The following is a 17,663-nucleotide window of genomic DNA, read 5'->3' on the forward strand; positions in this document are numbered from 1 at the left end:
TTGGCTCACATGGTTGCAAGGCCAAGCAAGTTTAAAATCTGTAGGGCAGGCTTTGAAAGCACAGCAGGTGTCATACTGGAGTCTTAAGGCAGAATTTCTTCCCCAGAAAACCTCAGTTTTATTCTTAAGGCCTTCATCTGTCTGTGTGCTCTTTCCTTAAACTTTCTTTTTACTTAACTGTTTATGTACATTTCTAGGTCTTATTGGCAATGAGATTCTAAGCCCCTCAAGAATAGGGGTCTGACTTTCTTTACTGTTTTTTCTTTCAGTATCTAGTACAGTTGATATTTATAGGGGGTTTTCTGTTTGTTGAAAATTTATTTTGTGCCAGGTAGCAAGAATTACCTTGTTAATTCTTCTTCCTTTTTTTTTTTTTTAACATTTACCTTGTTAATGCTATGAGGTGGATGCTATTTCATATTGTGGATTAGAAGCCTGGGCCTCTGACCCATCCCAGATCACACAACTAGTTATGGGTAGAACCTAGATCTGAATCTAATTTTTCTGACTCATAAGACCATGCTTATTTCAAGAAAATTATTTAATTTTGTTTAGTTAATAAGTATTTATTGAACAAAAATCTCTTAGCATAATAGAACCAGTCTTAACACGTCTTCAGCATCTTCACTTTTAGGGTTGTCTTAGTATTTCTTTTGTATACTTAAACCAATGTACTGTTGGAAGAATAAATTCAGTTTTAATGAGCAGTAGACCATAGATTTAGTTTTTATACACTCATTATTAAATATCAGGAAATATAAAGCAAACTGTATATACTCTTCAAAACTTCTGGAACTGAGTGGACCTTGAAAATAAAAAGAATTGTTATTAGATGTTTCAAAAGTTATTGTAAATCTTTCAAAATTCTATTTTTTCTATTATTTTGGTTTTATTTTATATTTTTATTTTTGTTTTTGGGTTTTTAGATTTTTTCTTTTCTCTTTTTTTAACTTGTCAAAGTTATATTTTTAGTTGTAAGCTACATCTTTATTTTAAAATAGGTATACCACATAAAAATATACTTTTTTTTACACTGGCCCAGATAGCATATATGTATCAGTACAGTAACATATCTGAATCCATATTTGTGCTTAGTCTTTTTACATTCAAAGATTAAAGAGTCTTTATTACTTTAAGCAAATAACAAAGCATCTCATTTTTCATAAGCACTCTGCACAGTAGTATAGTGGTTAGAGCCTGACCTAGAGCCAGACTACCCGGGTTCAAATTGCAGCTTTGCCACTGACAAGCTGTATAGTCTCAGACAAATTATTTAACCTCTCTACCTCAGTGTTCTCATTTGCAAAAGCAGATAATAATATACATACCTCATAGGATTGCTGTATAGTGCTGAGAACAATGTTTAGCATATTGTAAGTACTCAGTAAATATCATCATTATTTCAATTTGTTTAGCACTTTTACTCATGCCAAAGAATACTAAGATTTCATTTGAGTTTCCTTGTTCAGCATAGTTTCCTTGTTCAACATAACTCATAGTTCTTCCCTTAAATTGATTTGTATTTAGAAATTAAAGAGCTTCTGCCAGCTGGAAGCTTTTGACAAATAGATGTTTGGTTTCTGGTGATGAACGATTATAATGCCTAAGTCAGTTACACTACCCTCTTCTAGCTTTGAAAATTCTGAGACATTTGACAATTTCTATTCTTCTTGCCTGAGGTGTGACAGGTGCACAATAACTTTTCATTTCCATGCTGCTTTGGATGATGATCTTTTTGAAGGCATGTTAAGTGACATTTAGGGAACTCATGTAAGTTAAAATTCACTAGTGTTATCAATGTGAAAATAACCAAAGTGATGCTAACTTCCAGTAGGTGCAGACTCCCAACGACTAAGGCACACCCTGATCCTCTCTTGGCATCTTGCAAATTTCTTTCAATAGAAGTCATAAGATTCATCCTCATTTCAGAATATGTAATGTGAGAAAGTCTTAGAATCAAAGAAATATGGTATTTAACTATTTGGGGAAAAAATGGGATTGTCCAAGTGAATTGGATATCTTTTTGTGCTGTCTGATGCTGCATAGAACAGTAATAATAATAACAAAACTATTGTACTAAAACTAAAAGTTCACTTTTATGGTGTAAATATTTTTTATATGATGGTAAAATAATCAATGTCAATTTCTCCATAGAACTACTTTCTGCTTTCTTCTTCAATGGATAAAACAGTCAGATTATGGCACATTTCCAGAAGAGAATGCCTTTGCTGTTTTCAGCATATAGATTTTGTCACTGCCATAGCTTTCCATCCAAGAGTAAGTATTTACACGTTTTTTGTTATACTGTGAGGAAGGTGAGGGAACCAGGTTTCTCTGGAGGATATCTGGACTACAGGAAAAAATCATTATTAATAGCTGTATAGTTTACAGCAACTTAATTTAATGTTTCATTCTGCTTTAGAAATAAGGAACTAAATATTGTACTAATCTGCATTAGAAGAGCTGGAAATATTATAGTCTAAATATCAATATACTAGTGAGAAGTCATCCCACTAGTGAAAAGTCATCTCAAGTCTTTAATAAAACCTGCAGGGTATAAATAAATAAGATATCCTATTAAAGAGGAGAGAGGTTGGAGATGGTGGAAGATGAAAAGACAGCAGGTAAATAAGACAGGGAAGCATATAGGCAGGAATAGTTAGTTGTAGGAGAGTCAGGAAGGGAAGAGACAAAGAAAAGGTTGAAAGTGGCAAAAACAAAAATTCATTATAAGATAGACTGAATTCCTGTGTCATGTCTGGAAACATTGTTAATCTTGAGATCTCCTCTTACTCATTTTCAGTGTAGAAAATCCTATCATATCTTTCCTCCAGAAGGAATTTTGTATGATTACAACTAAAGGAGAAAAGTCTACTATCATGGACTCCAGACCTATCTGATGCCCTTGTAAGATAGATCCACTAAATGCATAAGGCTAGAGAAGCTTTAGTTCTTTGCAGCTGTAAGGACAAAGAATGTCATGTGTTGGCGCTGCTTCACCAGCTAGGTTGAAATAAGTGGAAGGCTTGAGCTGACCTTCGTTGAATTTCCCTCCCCTATGTTAGTGTATATGATTACATTTCCAGTCATGTCCTCATCTCTATTTGTTAATACCCGTTGTCTTTTTAATACAGACTTTCAATTATATTCACATTTCTTTCTCTCTTTCCTCAGATTAAGAAAGAAGAATGACTTTTGTCTCTCAATATAATTTCCCTCCCTGGGCAGGCTTATAACATAGGCATTAATAAAGTACTTGATTAAGAACTTTTGAAAATTAAAGATGTTTATTCTTTGTTAACACCATATCAGTTTGACCATCAAGCTCTCGAGGCTTCTTTCTGAAAAATACCCCCATCCTGTCACCTAAGGATGCAGCAGAAGAATGGATTTACCCCTGTCAGCAACTGTGAACAAAATCCCCCACATCTATTTTAACTATACTGTATCAGAGTGGAAAGAGGGGTATTAGATGGTGATCGTTAACCATGTAGTACTTTATCATTAAGGTTTCTGTTTAGTCATCAATTTTCCTATACCTTTATTTGGTTTTATTTTAGAAACTGAAAAGCCTTATTTCTAAAACTTCTACTTACTTGGAGAGTTTATGAGAGGGGCTAGGGAAGAATGGAGTGATGTTGACATTTTCCTTGGAAATATGACTCTATCAAATAATGTAACCTGGAAGGAAGCAGGGTTATAAAAGAAATAGCAAAATAGAGATACTCACACATATACACATGTGTATATGTGTATATAAATAAAATTCTGAATTGTAAGACCAAGATAAAGTATTTTTACTTGTTCAACACTTCTACTGGTATACATTGAGTTGAGCCTACTATACCATATCCGTAAAAATACCTATTCTATGAAGGTTATCCTTGACAGGCTTCAGAAGTAGGTAAGAATAATAATCTTGAGTGGAAAAGAAAATCTGTTTCATGTTTTGGCGTCCTAATTATTTTATCTTTAATTCTTATGTTACCAAAAATTAGAGCAACTTTGTGATAGGCCTGGTTTAATTTAGAACAAGGTTTCTAAACCTTGACACTAATGGTATTTTGGGTTGGATAATTCTTTTTTGTAGAGAGAGGGAAGGCTGTCTTGTGCATTGTAGTATGTTTAACAGCATTTCTGGTCTCTACCCACTAGATGTCAGTAGCACCCACCCCCTAAATTGTGACAATCAGAAATGTCTCTGGACATTCCTTAAATGTGCTAGCCCTGCTAGGTGTCCCTACCTGACCCCCTGCCAACCCCCCGCAGAAAGGCAGTGATTAAAGATTCAGAACGCGCATTAACAGAGAACCCAGAATTTCTCAAACTTATTTGATCACAGAACACTTCTACATGATATTTACTCCATTGTCTGTTAACATCTATTCTTTGGGAAAAGCAGTTGAAGGATATGATAGAATGATTAGAACCTCATTTCTCAAAAATGAATATTGAGGTTTCTAATTGTTATTTTTAATGAATAAAATAATGCTTACTTTAATACTTTTAAAATAAAATCTTTACATATTTTAACATTTATTCCTAATAGACTTGATGTATTGATTTGCTGATTAGTTTTTCTTCATGTGGTAAAATGAAAGCTTCCTCTTTTGCCACCTTTTTAGGATGACAGGTATTTTCTAAGTGGGTCATTGGATGGAAAGCTCCGCCTTTGGAACATACCTGACAAAAAAGTGGCTTTGTGGAATGAAGTAGATGGTCAAACAAAATTGATCACAGCTGCAAATTTCTGTCAGAATGGCAAATATGCAGTGATTGGAACATATGACGGCAGGTGTATTTTCTATGATACAGAGGTAAATGACTATCTTGTATAAATTACATACTTGAATACTTAGAAGACCCTTCTGTGGTTTGGAATAAGTTGGTGTATCCTCCCTGGGCTTTAACTGCCTTATCTGTAAATTGGGACAAATAATATTAATACCATGTTTGTCTGTGAGTTGGCTCAGGTGATCTTTGAGGTTCTAATTCTGATCTTTTTAAATTGTGGTTTCTTTTTAGCATTTGAAATACCACACACAGATACATGTCCGATCTACCAGAGGGCGCAACAAGGTTGGAAGAAAAATTACTGGCATTGAGCCTTTACCTGGAGAAAACAAGGTACTAAGTATTCAAAACCATCTCTCTCCATACTATATATAGGCTCCTGAAAGTAAGTTCTTCATATCTTGGCTAAGAATATATTTCCTTTCTTATGGAGTATTGCTTTTTCTAGTTTTGAGGTATATTCTATATTTGTGTAACACCCTTTTTTGGTTGTACCTTAACACAGATTAAATGGTGTTATTTTTAACTTTTCCTTTGATTTGTTTTTAGATACTGGTAACCTCAAATGACTCCAGAATCAGACTGTATGATCTTAGAGATTTGTCACTGTCCATGAAGTATAAGGGTTATGTCAACAGCAGCAGCCAGATCAAAGCAAGTTTCAGGTAAATTAGCAATGAGGAATTCCCCATAGAGATCAGAATATTTCTTCCCTACTCCCATTTTTCCATTGATCTATACCTTATGTTTATATGTTTATGTATAGAGGTGTTAGTTTGGGTTTTTACAACTGGTATCTCATATAATCAATCATACAGAACTTACCTTATCCACCTGTTTGGTAGATTTAGAATTGTTCCTCCTCTGCTGATGAAGAAGCAACATCCAGAAAATTAAGTAATTTGCCTTAAGTCACACTGATGGTATCAGAGCCAGGATTAGAAGACTCCCAGCTCCAGAATTTGTGCTTTTGTATTTTCATGTATGCTTTCTAAGAGGAGATTTATCCCACCACCACTCACACTTGGCCTTTTAAGTACAGAAACTAAGCATTTTGAGACCCTAAGGTACAATGTCCTGTATATACCTTTACATGTCATTATTATTTGAACTCTTAATTTAGGGTCTGCAGGCTCTCCTGAAATACCTACCTCTTCTTTCTTTATAGCCCTCTTTATTTCAGTCCTTTTCTTACCAGTTCTCCGTTCTTCTTGAACTACCCAATAATTACCCAGTAATTTAATTAGTAAAGTATTCAGCTTCTCTCTTTTATCTCTTAAGTAGACATTCCTCCTGAGGGCTTCCCTGGTGGCTCAGTGGTATAGGATCTGCCTGCAATGCAGGAGACACAGGTTCCATCCCTGGGTGGGGAAGATCCCCTGGAGAAGGAAATGGCAACCCACTCCAGTGTTCTTGCCTGGTGACATCCCATGGACAAAGGAGCCTGGCCTGCCTGGTGTCACAAAGGGTCATACATGACTTAGAGACAAAGCAGCAACAACAGGCATTCCTTCCAGTGTGGGTTAACCTAGCAGCAGTTACCTAGAACTTTGATGAACGTATGAATGCCAGTGGCCACCCATGTCAGCCCTACATGTTCAGGGCCTCTGAAGTGAGGCAAGGAGTCTGTATTTCAGCAAGTTCTCTTGAATGTTTTCTTAGGTGTTTCAAACTAGGAAGCTCGATAGAGAGAAACCCCTAAAAAGCCCCACAACTTTGATTCTTTTTCTCTCTTCCCTAAATTTAGCCATGATTTTAATTACCTTGTTAGTGGCTCAGAAGATAAGTATGTTTATATCTGGAGTACTTACCATGACTTAAGCAAGTTTACTTCAGTCAGGAGAGATCGTAATGACTTTTGGGAAGGTATTAAAGGTAAGTAAATGCCCAGTTTGGTGTGTCTTTTAAATAAATAAAGTTAAAATGAAGATATAAGTAAATTTGTATAGGCATTATTTCAGAGAGAGAGTTTGGCAGTTTTAACTGCTTTCAGTTTGTATTGGCTTTGTTTGACTTTTCTATACCAAGGAAGAACTTATACTTGTGTAAAATTTGAGAAGTCATGGAATCTCAGAACTTGTATGTGGTTTTGGGTTTTTTTTTTTTAAGAAAATATTTTTGAGTTTTAAATAGTTCTGAGTTACTTCTTATCTGTTCATTTCTAAAGATATTTGTATATAACATACACTCTTATATTTTTTGTATATTATACTTTTTATCTTGATGTTTAGAATCAAGCTTATTAGTAATCCTAAATTTGATTTTTTTTTTTACAGCACATAATGCAGTTGTTACATCAGCTATCTTTGCTCCAAACCCAAGTTTGATGTTGTCTTTGGATATGCAATCTGAAAAATCAGAAGGAAATGAAAAAGGTGAAGATGCCGAAGTGTTGGAAACCATGCCCTCTGGTAGGTACCTGTGTTTTATTTGTCCTTCATGCTCTCTGATCAGCCTTTAGTAACTTCATTGATCTATGAGTATTATGAGGTCTTCATGAATATGAAGAATATTTATTTTATACAACATAATGGTTGACAGATACTCATTTCTGAACGTTTTGGTAACATAATTCTTGCAGGTTTTACTTTTCTTAAATTCACCTGGGAATTAAAAATGAAAATTTTGAAAAGTTGTAATTTTTTTATGAACAGTTGTTCTCTTTAGAGAAATGCAAACAAGACATAAATATATACATAATATATCACCTTTCTCTTCTACTACAGTATCATCTCTGTGAGGACACAGATTTTCTGTGTTTTATTTATTGTTGTAGTGCCAGTGCCTAGCCCAGTGCTTGCCTGCATATGGTAGATGCTTAATAAAGAATTACTGAATAAGTGAGTTAAACCAAAATGAAAGCAATATTCTTTTCTCTTACCACAAATTTATAGCTTCTCATAGATAGCTCTTGGGTTGACCAAAAAGTTTGAGTTTTTCCCTAACATCTAGTGGAAAAACCTGAATGAAGTTTTTGGCTAACCCAATATCTCCAAGCCTGTACTAAGGCTTTAATAATGAATAGTACTTTCAGTTATATAAAATGCTCAGATTAGGAAGTAAAAAGAAACCATCAGGTAGTAGTGAGTGCCAATGATATAAAAATGGTTTTCCTGTTAATTCTCAAGAACAAGGTAAAGCCATGTGAATTTGGACCAATTCTTAACAAAAACAGTTTGTATTGTTATAATCGATTGCGGAATATTTTAGTAAATGAGTTTTCTCACTTTAGAGTCTACACCAGGTCTTGAAGAGTGTTATAAAGACACAACAATGCATACAGTGTACCAAGAGTGCTTCTAAAATTATTTGAATATTTAAAAGTTCTCAAGCATGTTTATTTAATCTCGGGCAGTTTCCCTTGTGGTATTGTTTGCACTGTACACTGCACTAAATACACTATTTCTTCTGTCTGTGAAGCAAAGTTTTGATACCAAAGACAAGCTTCAGTCTAGCACTTCTTTCATTTACATGCTTTAAAAATAAACCGACTCAGAATTATTACACCTTTCCTAAATGCCTGTTTGGAAATATTTCTTTTCTTTTTTTCCCTCAGAGTCAAATCCTGTTTCTGTCTTCTAAATTAAGTCGTTTGGTTGGGTTTTTTCTTTTTTTTGTCCGATGATTCCTTTTTGCACTCTGTACATTTCCCCTATACATTCCACAGAAAATTCTAGCTTTTAAAACTATTTGAGGAAAAATGGAAAGTGCTTTTTTTAAACTTCTCAAAACCACACTGTATTAACATTGTTCAGTTACTACTTTGCTGGGTCCTTTTTAAAGAGGCACAACTTTGGATCATACTCAGATTTGTGTTTGCTGTTTTCTACCTGTGTAGGTATATTCTAAGAATACTCTTCAAACCCAGGGTATGAGATCATAAAGTATATCTGATTGCCTTCCTCTTTATTCCTGACATATTTGACTATTTAAGCTTCCATTTTCTTCATGTTTAAAATGGTGATTATACCTCATTGATAAGGTTTTGATATGTGCAGAAGACCTAAATGACATTTCTCCAAAGAAGACATACAGATAGCCAACAGGCACGTGAAAAGATGTTCCATATCACTAATAATTAAATGCAAATCAAAAGTACAGTACACACACACACACGCTGGAATATTACTCACCCATTAAAAAGAATGAAATAATGCCACTTGCAGCAACATGGATGGACCTAATGATTATATTAAGTGAAGTAAGTCAGACAAAGATAAGTATGATGTCATTTATATATGAAATCCAAAAAAATAGTACCAATGAACTTACAAAACAGAAACAGACTCACAGACATAGAAAACAAACTTACAGTTAACAAAAGGAAGAGGAAAGGGAGAAATTATGAGTATGGTATTAACAGATGCACACTACCGTATATAAAATAGATACATAACAAGGATTTACTATATAGCACAGAGAACTATATTCAATATCTTATAACTACCTATAATGGAAAAAATATATATGTACATATATGTGCATGCATGCTCAGTCATTTCAGTTGTGTCCGACTCTGTGCGACCCTATGGACTGCAGCCTGCCAGGCTTCTCTGTCCATGGGGTTTTCTGGGCAAGAATACTGGTGTAGGTTGCCATACCTCCTTACAGGGGATCTTCCCAACCCAGGGGTCAAACCCATGTCTCTTACGTCTACCTGCATTGGCAAGCGGGTCTTGTACCACTAGCGCCAGTGGGAAGCTCATGTAAATATTTATGTACCTCCAAGTATATGCATGTCTCAATCACTTTTCTGTACAGCTGAAACTAACACAATATTGTAAATCAACTATACTTCAATTTTTAAAAAGATATAGCTGAAAACTAAAAAAAGAAACAAGGTTGTGATAAAAATTAAAGATAAGACACGCCTCTAGCAAAATGCCTGGTGTATAGTAGATATTATCATCTTCATTATATAGTATCTTATAAAGCATTTTTATATTTATATATATATATGATGATTTCTTTTATTCTCCAGCCTCTCTGATATCTGTCAGTTGTTTGCTGTTGCTTCTGCTGCATGATGGTACTTTGAGATAAATGAAAAGTGTATTAGGAATAGTCAAAGGCTTAGCATATGTTTTTAGCAAATCTAAGTGAAACCATTTTGTCTAACTCATCCTGTACACAACTTTCCATTTAAAGTTTGGATTATCTGCTTCCTTACAAATCAGCACTTCTTAAGTCTACAGTGTTTGCCTGTGCATAATCGTTAACACTGAATTGTGTTTGTTAAATGTTTTTACCAGCAAACATAAGAGGTAAGCATTTTTGCCATTCAGCATAGCTACATAGTTCTTCAGTATGGACTGGAAAGGCAAAAGGTGTTGTCAGCATTCACAGAGCAATCATGTATACTTCATTTCATGGCAGTTCCAGTATGTCTGCTGTACAGTAAACCTTACTGTCAGCCTCATTAGTGAGCCCTGTTAGCAAAAGACTTGCCCAGCTGATCCCATCTTGCCAACACTCCAGTCCTGGGGCTGAATAATATACTAGCCTCTTGCTGCGAGGACTTCTCTGATAGCCCAGACAGTAAAGAATCTGCCTGCAATGCAGGAGACCGAGGTTCAATCCCTGGGTCAGGAAGATTCCCCCGGAGGAAGGCACAGCAACCCATTCCAGTGTTCTTCTTGCCTGGAGAATCCCATGGACAGAGAAGCCTGGTGAGCTGTAGTCCATCAGGTCACAAAGAGTCGGACACAACTAAGTGACTGACACACACACACACACTCTTGCCGTGAAATGAAGAATTAGACAATTTAGAGGCCTTGGCTGCCTGAGACTAAATCCAGGCATCCAGGCCCCACTGCTGCTACTGCTGCTAAGTTGCTTCAGTCGTGTCCGACTCTGTGCGACCCCATAGACAGCAGCCCACCAGGCTTCCCCATCCCTGGGATTTTCCAGGCAAGAACACTAGAGTGGGTTGCCATTTCCTTCTCCAATGCATGAAAGTGAAAAGTGAAAGTGAAGTCGCTCAGTCATGTCCGACTCTTAGCGACCCCATGGACTGCAGCCTACCAGGCTCCTCCGTCCATGGGATTTTCCAGGCAAGAGTACTGGAGTGATCCAGGCCCCAAGAGACCATAATCTCCCTATGCCAGGAAAAGAGCAGCTAAGACAAGGTAAAGTGGAATTGAGCCTCAGAGAGGAGAGATACAGGAGGATGAAAGGATTATGGAGCAAGCCAGGAAATAGACTGAAAAGGCGGGGAGAGGTTCTTCCCACCCCAGAGGTGGAGGGTCATGGGCATGTGACAAGCTTGTGGCAGCAGGCTTCATATTCCTTTTAAAAACCTTTTTTTTTTTTTTAATGCTTTTAAGGTATTATGAAGACAGACAACACAGAAGTTCTTCTCTCTGCTGACTTCACTGGAGCAATCAAAGTGTTTATTAACAAAAGGAAAAATGTATCTTAATTTTAAATGACATTTAAAATAAACATATCAGTAAGTTTCTGTATGTACCAGGACTGAAAAAAATCATAGTGTTTCAGGTTAACATCCTTTTTTTTTTAATTTTTATTGGAAGTTGTTCAAATATAATATATTTTTTGAGAGGCAATGTTAATGATCTAGTAAACCCTGGACTGATAGACTAGAAAGGAATGTAGCTAGAATAACATTGCCAAACATTAGGCTTTACATTTTGTTATGTTTGTGTTTTTGTTATATAATTGTGAACATGCACAGGTTTCTGCATGAAAATATATTAATGTATTAATCACATGTGTGTGCCTTTTGGTTACATGCACTAAATCTAACAGAGTTAAATTATTTCAGTGGCTCTTTTGGCCTCTTATTGAGGAGGAGTGTCTTGTTTCTAGCTTAAATAATTTCTTTTGCACAAAATTTCATTTTTAAGAGAAGTGGTATCTTTTGACTGAGTTATTGTTTTAAAAATGTTATATAGGTTTTCAATAGGTCAACAACCATGTGTAAATGGTTTTTATACATTTCTCAATTTGGGGATGATTTTTTTGTGTGTGTGGTCTAAAATGTGGACTTAAGATTCTTTTCTTTGTATGTGTATATATAATTTTTTTTTGCCACACTGGAGCACAATGTTTCTATGTAAAGAATTCTTTTCATTCTTTATCCATGAGCACCAGGCTTTGCTCACTGAAAAAAAAATTAAGCCGCATTAAGGAGTGAGTCTTCTTTTTTACAATAATGTAAAAATGAACTGTTTACATTTTTTTAAAGCATTGTAGTTTTAAAAATTAAGCTGTTTTGTTTTGTGTTGTTAAATTTGGAAGCCTTTGTAAATATTGATATAATGTACCAATGAAATAACATCTGGGGTTGATGGAACCCTGATAATGTTGTTGATGGTTAGCATATGTTTCTGAAAATTAAATATGTATTATTAAAAGTTGGTGGCCAAAAGTTGTTAAACATGTGACATTATTTTCCAATGACTTCAGTAACTTGAGAAAATAAAAGTCTTCTTTTATAATTTGATTTTTAGCAAGCAGAGATCACATTTTGGACCCCAAAATTATAATGCTTAAGCTACATGCCTTTAAGAAAAAGAGTTTTTAATTCTAGTTCTAAAGTGAACACTGCTAGCAGTTCATGTTTATGCTTATACATTCTTTACTGCAGTTGTTTTCAGTATGTAAGTGAGAAGCTGAGGAGCTATGATCATATCCTTATTAATCAGCATAGTCTTGAGTGTCCTGGATTTTCTAGTTCATTCTGTACTGTTTGCCTTGGTTTTATTGATATGCTGCTTTCTTCCTCTTGCCTGTGACACGCCTTCTCCTTCCTCTCCTCCCACCTCCCTCACTATCCCCCACCTCTCTCTGCTCACTTTCCTGTACTGTGCCTCACAGATCAAGTTGTTATGCCATTGGCTTTCTAACCGGTCTCTTTCTTAGTCTCAAGGTCTGGATGGCTGTGGAATTGGTCTAGTGTCTCAGAGAACTCAGTGTCTTCAACTCTTCGAGGCTGCGTGGCTTTCACTGACTTCTGCCTGATGCCTTGTAGTCTTGCTGCGGTGCTGGATGTTTCAACTGCATATAATCGGGCTGTTGCCATATGAATATTTCCTGATGGGTTTTATGTGGTTTCTTGAACAAAAAGGCAAAGGCAAAATAGTTGGGATGCAAGCTTAAGAGAACAATACCAATACTTATAAATTTAGTTTTTAAAATGTTGGTTTATCATTATATAAATATGCTGCAAAGTTACAAGTCAGAAAGTGAGTTTGAAAAGGTAACATCAAGATGTATGTAAAGAAAAATTGAACAGTATTTTTCCCTAAAATGAACTGTATTAGAAACTCACTATATTAAGTGGTGTGGTATTATAGGAAGGAGCACAGATTCTAGAATCAGATAAACTTAGATTTGGTTTCCTCTGTGAGCACCTTCCTTGGGCATGTTATTTTATATTAATTTCCATGTCCTTATCTGTAATATGAGAATATCTCAGTGAAATTGTAAGGATTTAGTGAAAATCATGTATATGTAAAACTTGGTACCTAGTTAATACTCAATAGACATACATTTCTCAATCCCTCAGTACACTTCTAGACAAAAAAAAAAAAACAAAAAGGGAGGAGAGGATATAGAAGCACTTTTCAGATACTGATATTTCATGGATGAATAGTATTTTAAGGATTGACATAGGACACCAGCCCTTTTTTGTCAACTCAACACTTTAAAAAACTTCCACCATTTTTTGTTGTTTAGTTGATAAGTCATGTCTGACCTGTGACCCAGTGGAATGTAACTCACCAGGCTCCTCTGTCCATGAAATTTTCCAGGCAAGAATACTCAGTGGGTCGCCATTTCCTTCTCCAGTGGATCTTCCCTACCCAGGGATCGAACCTGCATCTCCTGCTTGGCAGGTGGATTCTTTACCACTGAGCGACCATCATAAAAGAGAGAACATTTTAATACTTAAAAAAAGGTCAAGCATAATCTTATCTTAGGGCAACAAACAGTCTATTAAAGTGAATAAACCTAGCTTTTGAAAAAAGTAACCATATTTTCTTATTTTCCCTTTCTCTGGTAAAAATTTCATCACAGAGTTAGTGTGGCTGCCTAAATAAGTTTAAAGCCACATTTCATTAAAAACTCTTTGGAGAGCCATAACAAGTCTTCCTTTGCCTTCATCTTGTTTACATTAACTGGAATTAAAATATGAATGACTCAATGTAATTTAGCATGCCATTTTCTCTGGTCTTTCACATTATATAGCTAAGCAGTTGCTTTCTATTCTTTGAAATACATGTATAACATTAATATATCCATTCCCCAAATTCCAATTTCAGATTTTCAGACCCGGCTCTCCTTACTGATATGAAAAAATCAAATTTTCGGAATTTTTTAAGTCTTTATTATGAGGATTCAGGATAAAAACATGTTTGGGTTTTAATATTTCCCTGTAAGTTTTCAAAAGAAAATCATGCCCAGTTTCACTAGTTTCTAGCTTCCCACCTTACTTCTGTATTAGCATATGTTTATTGAACATCTCCTATGTACACACCTTTGCTGGGACTAGAGAAGAATAAGACAGCATCCATGTGCCAGAAGAGCTCACAGTCTGATGGAGAAGGTGGCCATAGAAACAAGCAAGAGACTTGGAACTGTCTTGTGGCTGTAGCCCTAGGAATGCCCCTTCTCATCCTATTTCCAATCTCTGGGTTTTTTTGTTTGTTTGTTTGTTTGTTTGTTTGTTTTGCTTCCTAGTAACTCATGACAGCCACTTGACTTTCAGGCCAGTCTTTGTTCATCTAATATTACAAGTAGCAAACATAACATGAGTAAAAGACCTTATGAGTAAGCCAGAGGTAAGGCAGAAAAAAATGAAGTACCTAACCAAGGCAACATTTTCACTGGTCTCTGGCCCCCCTCCTCCCAGCCTAAAATCGTTGTCTATTTCCCCCAAAATCCTACCTGTCTTCTATTTCAAACTAACTCCCGATTATCAGACTCCTCCCCGCAACTGCTGTCCTGTTCCCTTCAGTTCTGAAGCTTGGTCCATTCTATTTTCTTTTGTTCACTAGATGTAAGTCATCTAGTCTTGGGGAGCCCAGGTTCCCCCCGTTAACCACAACCACATGACTGCTGTAGATCCATGCACATGAAATACATTCAGGTTGATACAGCAGGGCCAGTGCAAAGGGTGGTGTGGTGAAGAGGGGAGGGATCCACTGCAGATTCCCCAACAAATCAAATGTCATCATGTAGATTACAGGTTATCTAGGCTGGCCCAAGCAGATCGAGCTGGCTTGTATGTCCAGCTACTCTGCACTACATTTTTTAAATTTTATTTTGGAATAACTAGATTTACAGAAAAGTTCCAAAGGAAATATGGCGTTCCCATGTACTTATTACCCAGTTTCCCTTAATGTTAGTATCTTACATTACCATGGTACATTCATCAAAACTAAAATCTACACTGCTGCATTACTATTAAGTAAACTCCCAACTTTATTCATATTGCACCAGTTTTTCACTAGTGTCCTTTTTCAGTTCCAAGATCCAGTCCAGAATACCTTTCATTTAGGCATATAGTGCTTCCCTAATTTAAATAAACTTTATTTTAGAATAGTTTTATATTTTTCAGAAAAGTTTGCATAGTTCACATATCCCCTGCACCAACTTCCCCTGTGGTTAGCATCTGACATTACAGTGGCACATTTTTCATATTAAGGAACCAACACTGGTACATTACTATTAACTCTGTGCTTTACTTGGATTTCACTGCTGCTGCTGCTGCTAAGTCACTTCAGTCGTGTCCGACTCTGTGCGACCCCATAGACGGCCTCCTACCAGGCTCTTCTGTCCCTGGAATTCTCCAGGCAAGAACACTGGAGTGGGTTGCCATTTCCTTCTCCAATGCATGAAAGTGGAAAGTGAAAGTGAAGTCGCTCAGTCATGTCCGACTCTTAGCGACCTCATGGACTACAGCCTACCAGGCTCCTCCGTCCATGGGATTTTCCAAGCAAGAGTACTGGAGTGGGGTGCCATTGCCTTCTCCGTAGATTTCACTACTTTTTACCTTATGTCCTTTTTCTGTTCAGGAATCCCATCCAGGATGTGACATTACATGTGGCTGTCAGGTCTCTTTTGGCTCTTAGCCATGATATTCTCTCATGCTTCCCATGCTTTTGATGACTTCAGTTTTGAGGGGTACTGATTAAGTATTTTGTTCAATGTTCCTCAGTTGGGTTTGTCTGATATTTTTCTCGTGATTCAATAGGCTATAGCCTCTAGGGAGGAAGCTCACAGATGTGGATTGTTCCTTCATTACATCGTATCAAGCATATATAGTACCAGCATGACTTATCACTTGGCTGAGGAGTGTTTGTCAGGTTTCTCTACTACAAAGTTAGTTTTTCTCACTTTCCATAAATCTGTTCTTTGGAAGTGAATCACTAAGCACAGCCCAAACTCATGGGGTAGGGAAGAGTTAAGGCCCACCTCCTTGAGAAGCAAGCATCTGTATAACTTAATTTGGAATTGCTTAGTATAGGAGATAGATCTCTTCTCCCTTATTTATTTATTCAACCATTTGTATCAGCTTGGACTTACAGGTAGTTATTTTATACTTTGAATTGTAGTCCACCACTGCATTATTTTGTCTTTCAAGTTGGCTTCTATGTCCCTTTGACTTTTTTTTTTTTGAGCACTTCTTTCTTCATGTCACCGTTAACATGCTCCAGGTTCACTTCATACGTTTCCAGTTCTGTAATCAACCACTTATCCAGGTTCCTTTTATTAGAGACTGGTATTAAAAATGAAGATCTGGGTGATAGATGTGCTCATTGCTACTGGGGCGTTGTTTCTCTCAGGCCATCTCAGCTGACAGAGCAAGGAAATATATGCATGCATACAAATCTCTGTTTATATCCACATCTATAAAATTTTCTATGTATCTCAATATTAAATTGGATTTGAATCCTTGCTGATGTCTCTGAGTGATCCATTAGTGCATAGATTATTCTAGTTTCCTCCTCTTGCTTACGAATAACCTCTTTCTCCAACAGTGAGCCACCTGGTTCCCACCATTTACTATCCATTTACTTATTTGTTCAATCACAACATAACATCTTCAGCAGTTTCAGAACTGCTAACCCATATCCCCAGGAGAAACACCTTTACCAATTAGAATACAGTTTTTACATAAAGTCCTTTGTCTTTTATGTCATATCTGGTCACGACACCATTTTTCAAAGTTACTTAGATCAGTGCCTTTTTTTCTCTACTCACATCACCTTTTAAAATTAGATTCGTCTATATTATCTGTTCCTCTATTAAGATTTGATGATATAGATAGCCATACTTATTTAGTAAATAAACAATGGCATTCTTTTGTAGACAACTTCCTGCCTTGCTTTCAGATGCTTAGCATTATCCTAAAGCAACTTTACAGTCTGTCCTGTTGCTCCACTGGAGTTGCACTCATTCAGCAAACGTCCAGCGCTTAATCTGTGTCGAGACCTTAATCTGTGTCTAATATGCTTTGGATCTCAGAAATTCATGAAGGTGTTACAATTATGATTTCAGTAATTTTATTGCATATTTTCTGAGTTCCTACTCTGAGTTACTGTAAAGAATAAAAAATCATAAGGTATGGCCTTTTCCTTCAAAGATCACAATCAGAGCACTCTTCATTAATATGATAGAAACCTTTTTCCACTATTGGTGGTTTAGTCACTAAGTCATGTCCAACTCTTTTCGACCCCATAGACTGTAGCTCATGGACAGGCTCCTCTGTCCATGGGGTTTCCAGGCAAGAATACTGGAGTGGGTTGTCATTTCCTTCTCCAGGAGATCTTCCACAGCCAGGGATCGAACCTGGGTCTCCTGCATTGCAGGCGGATTCTTTACCAACTGAGCCACCAGGGAAG

The 17,663-nt window shown here is 36.4% G+C and overlaps 1 protein-coding gene across 3 annotated transcripts in view; it reads left to right on the top strand.

Annotated features, from left to right (window-relative positions):
- The window catches only part of WDR44 (WD repeat domain 44), an 87,938-nt gene extending 75,842 nt beyond the window's left edge, over positions 1 to 12,096 (top strand). The window contains exons 14-20 of one of the 3 annotated variants that reach the window (XM_068962376.1): positions 2,155 to 2,277; positions 4,626 to 4,817; positions 5,026 to 5,127; positions 5,344 to 5,459; positions 6,542 to 6,669; positions 7,071 to 7,205; positions 11,121 to 12,096. In XM_068962376.1, coding sequence (XP_068818477.1) covers positions 2,155 to 2,277; positions 4,626 to 4,817; positions 5,026 to 5,127; positions 5,344 to 5,459; positions 6,542 to 6,669; positions 7,071 to 7,205; positions 11,121 to 11,215 — 891 coding nt within the window. In that variant the 3' untranslated portion in view covers positions 11,216 to 12,096. The remainder of the gene's footprint in view (positions 1 to 2,154; positions 2,278 to 4,625; positions 4,818 to 5,025; positions 5,128 to 5,343; positions 5,460 to 6,541; positions 6,670 to 7,070; positions 7,206 to 11,120) is intronic. The other 2 variants (XM_068962377.1, XM_068962378.1) reach the window with 2 other exon arrangements.
- The last annotated feature ends 5,567 nt before the right edge of the window (positions 12,097 to 17,663 follow it).

Source organism: Capricornis sumatraensis, chromosome X (assembly GCF_032405125.1).
Source record: "Capricornis sumatraensis isolate serow.1 chromosome X, serow.2, whole genome shotgun sequence".
In the NCBI taxonomy this organism is placed as follows: Eukaryota; Metazoa; Chordata; class Mammalia; order Artiodactyla; family Bovidae; genus Capricornis; species Capricornis sumatraensis.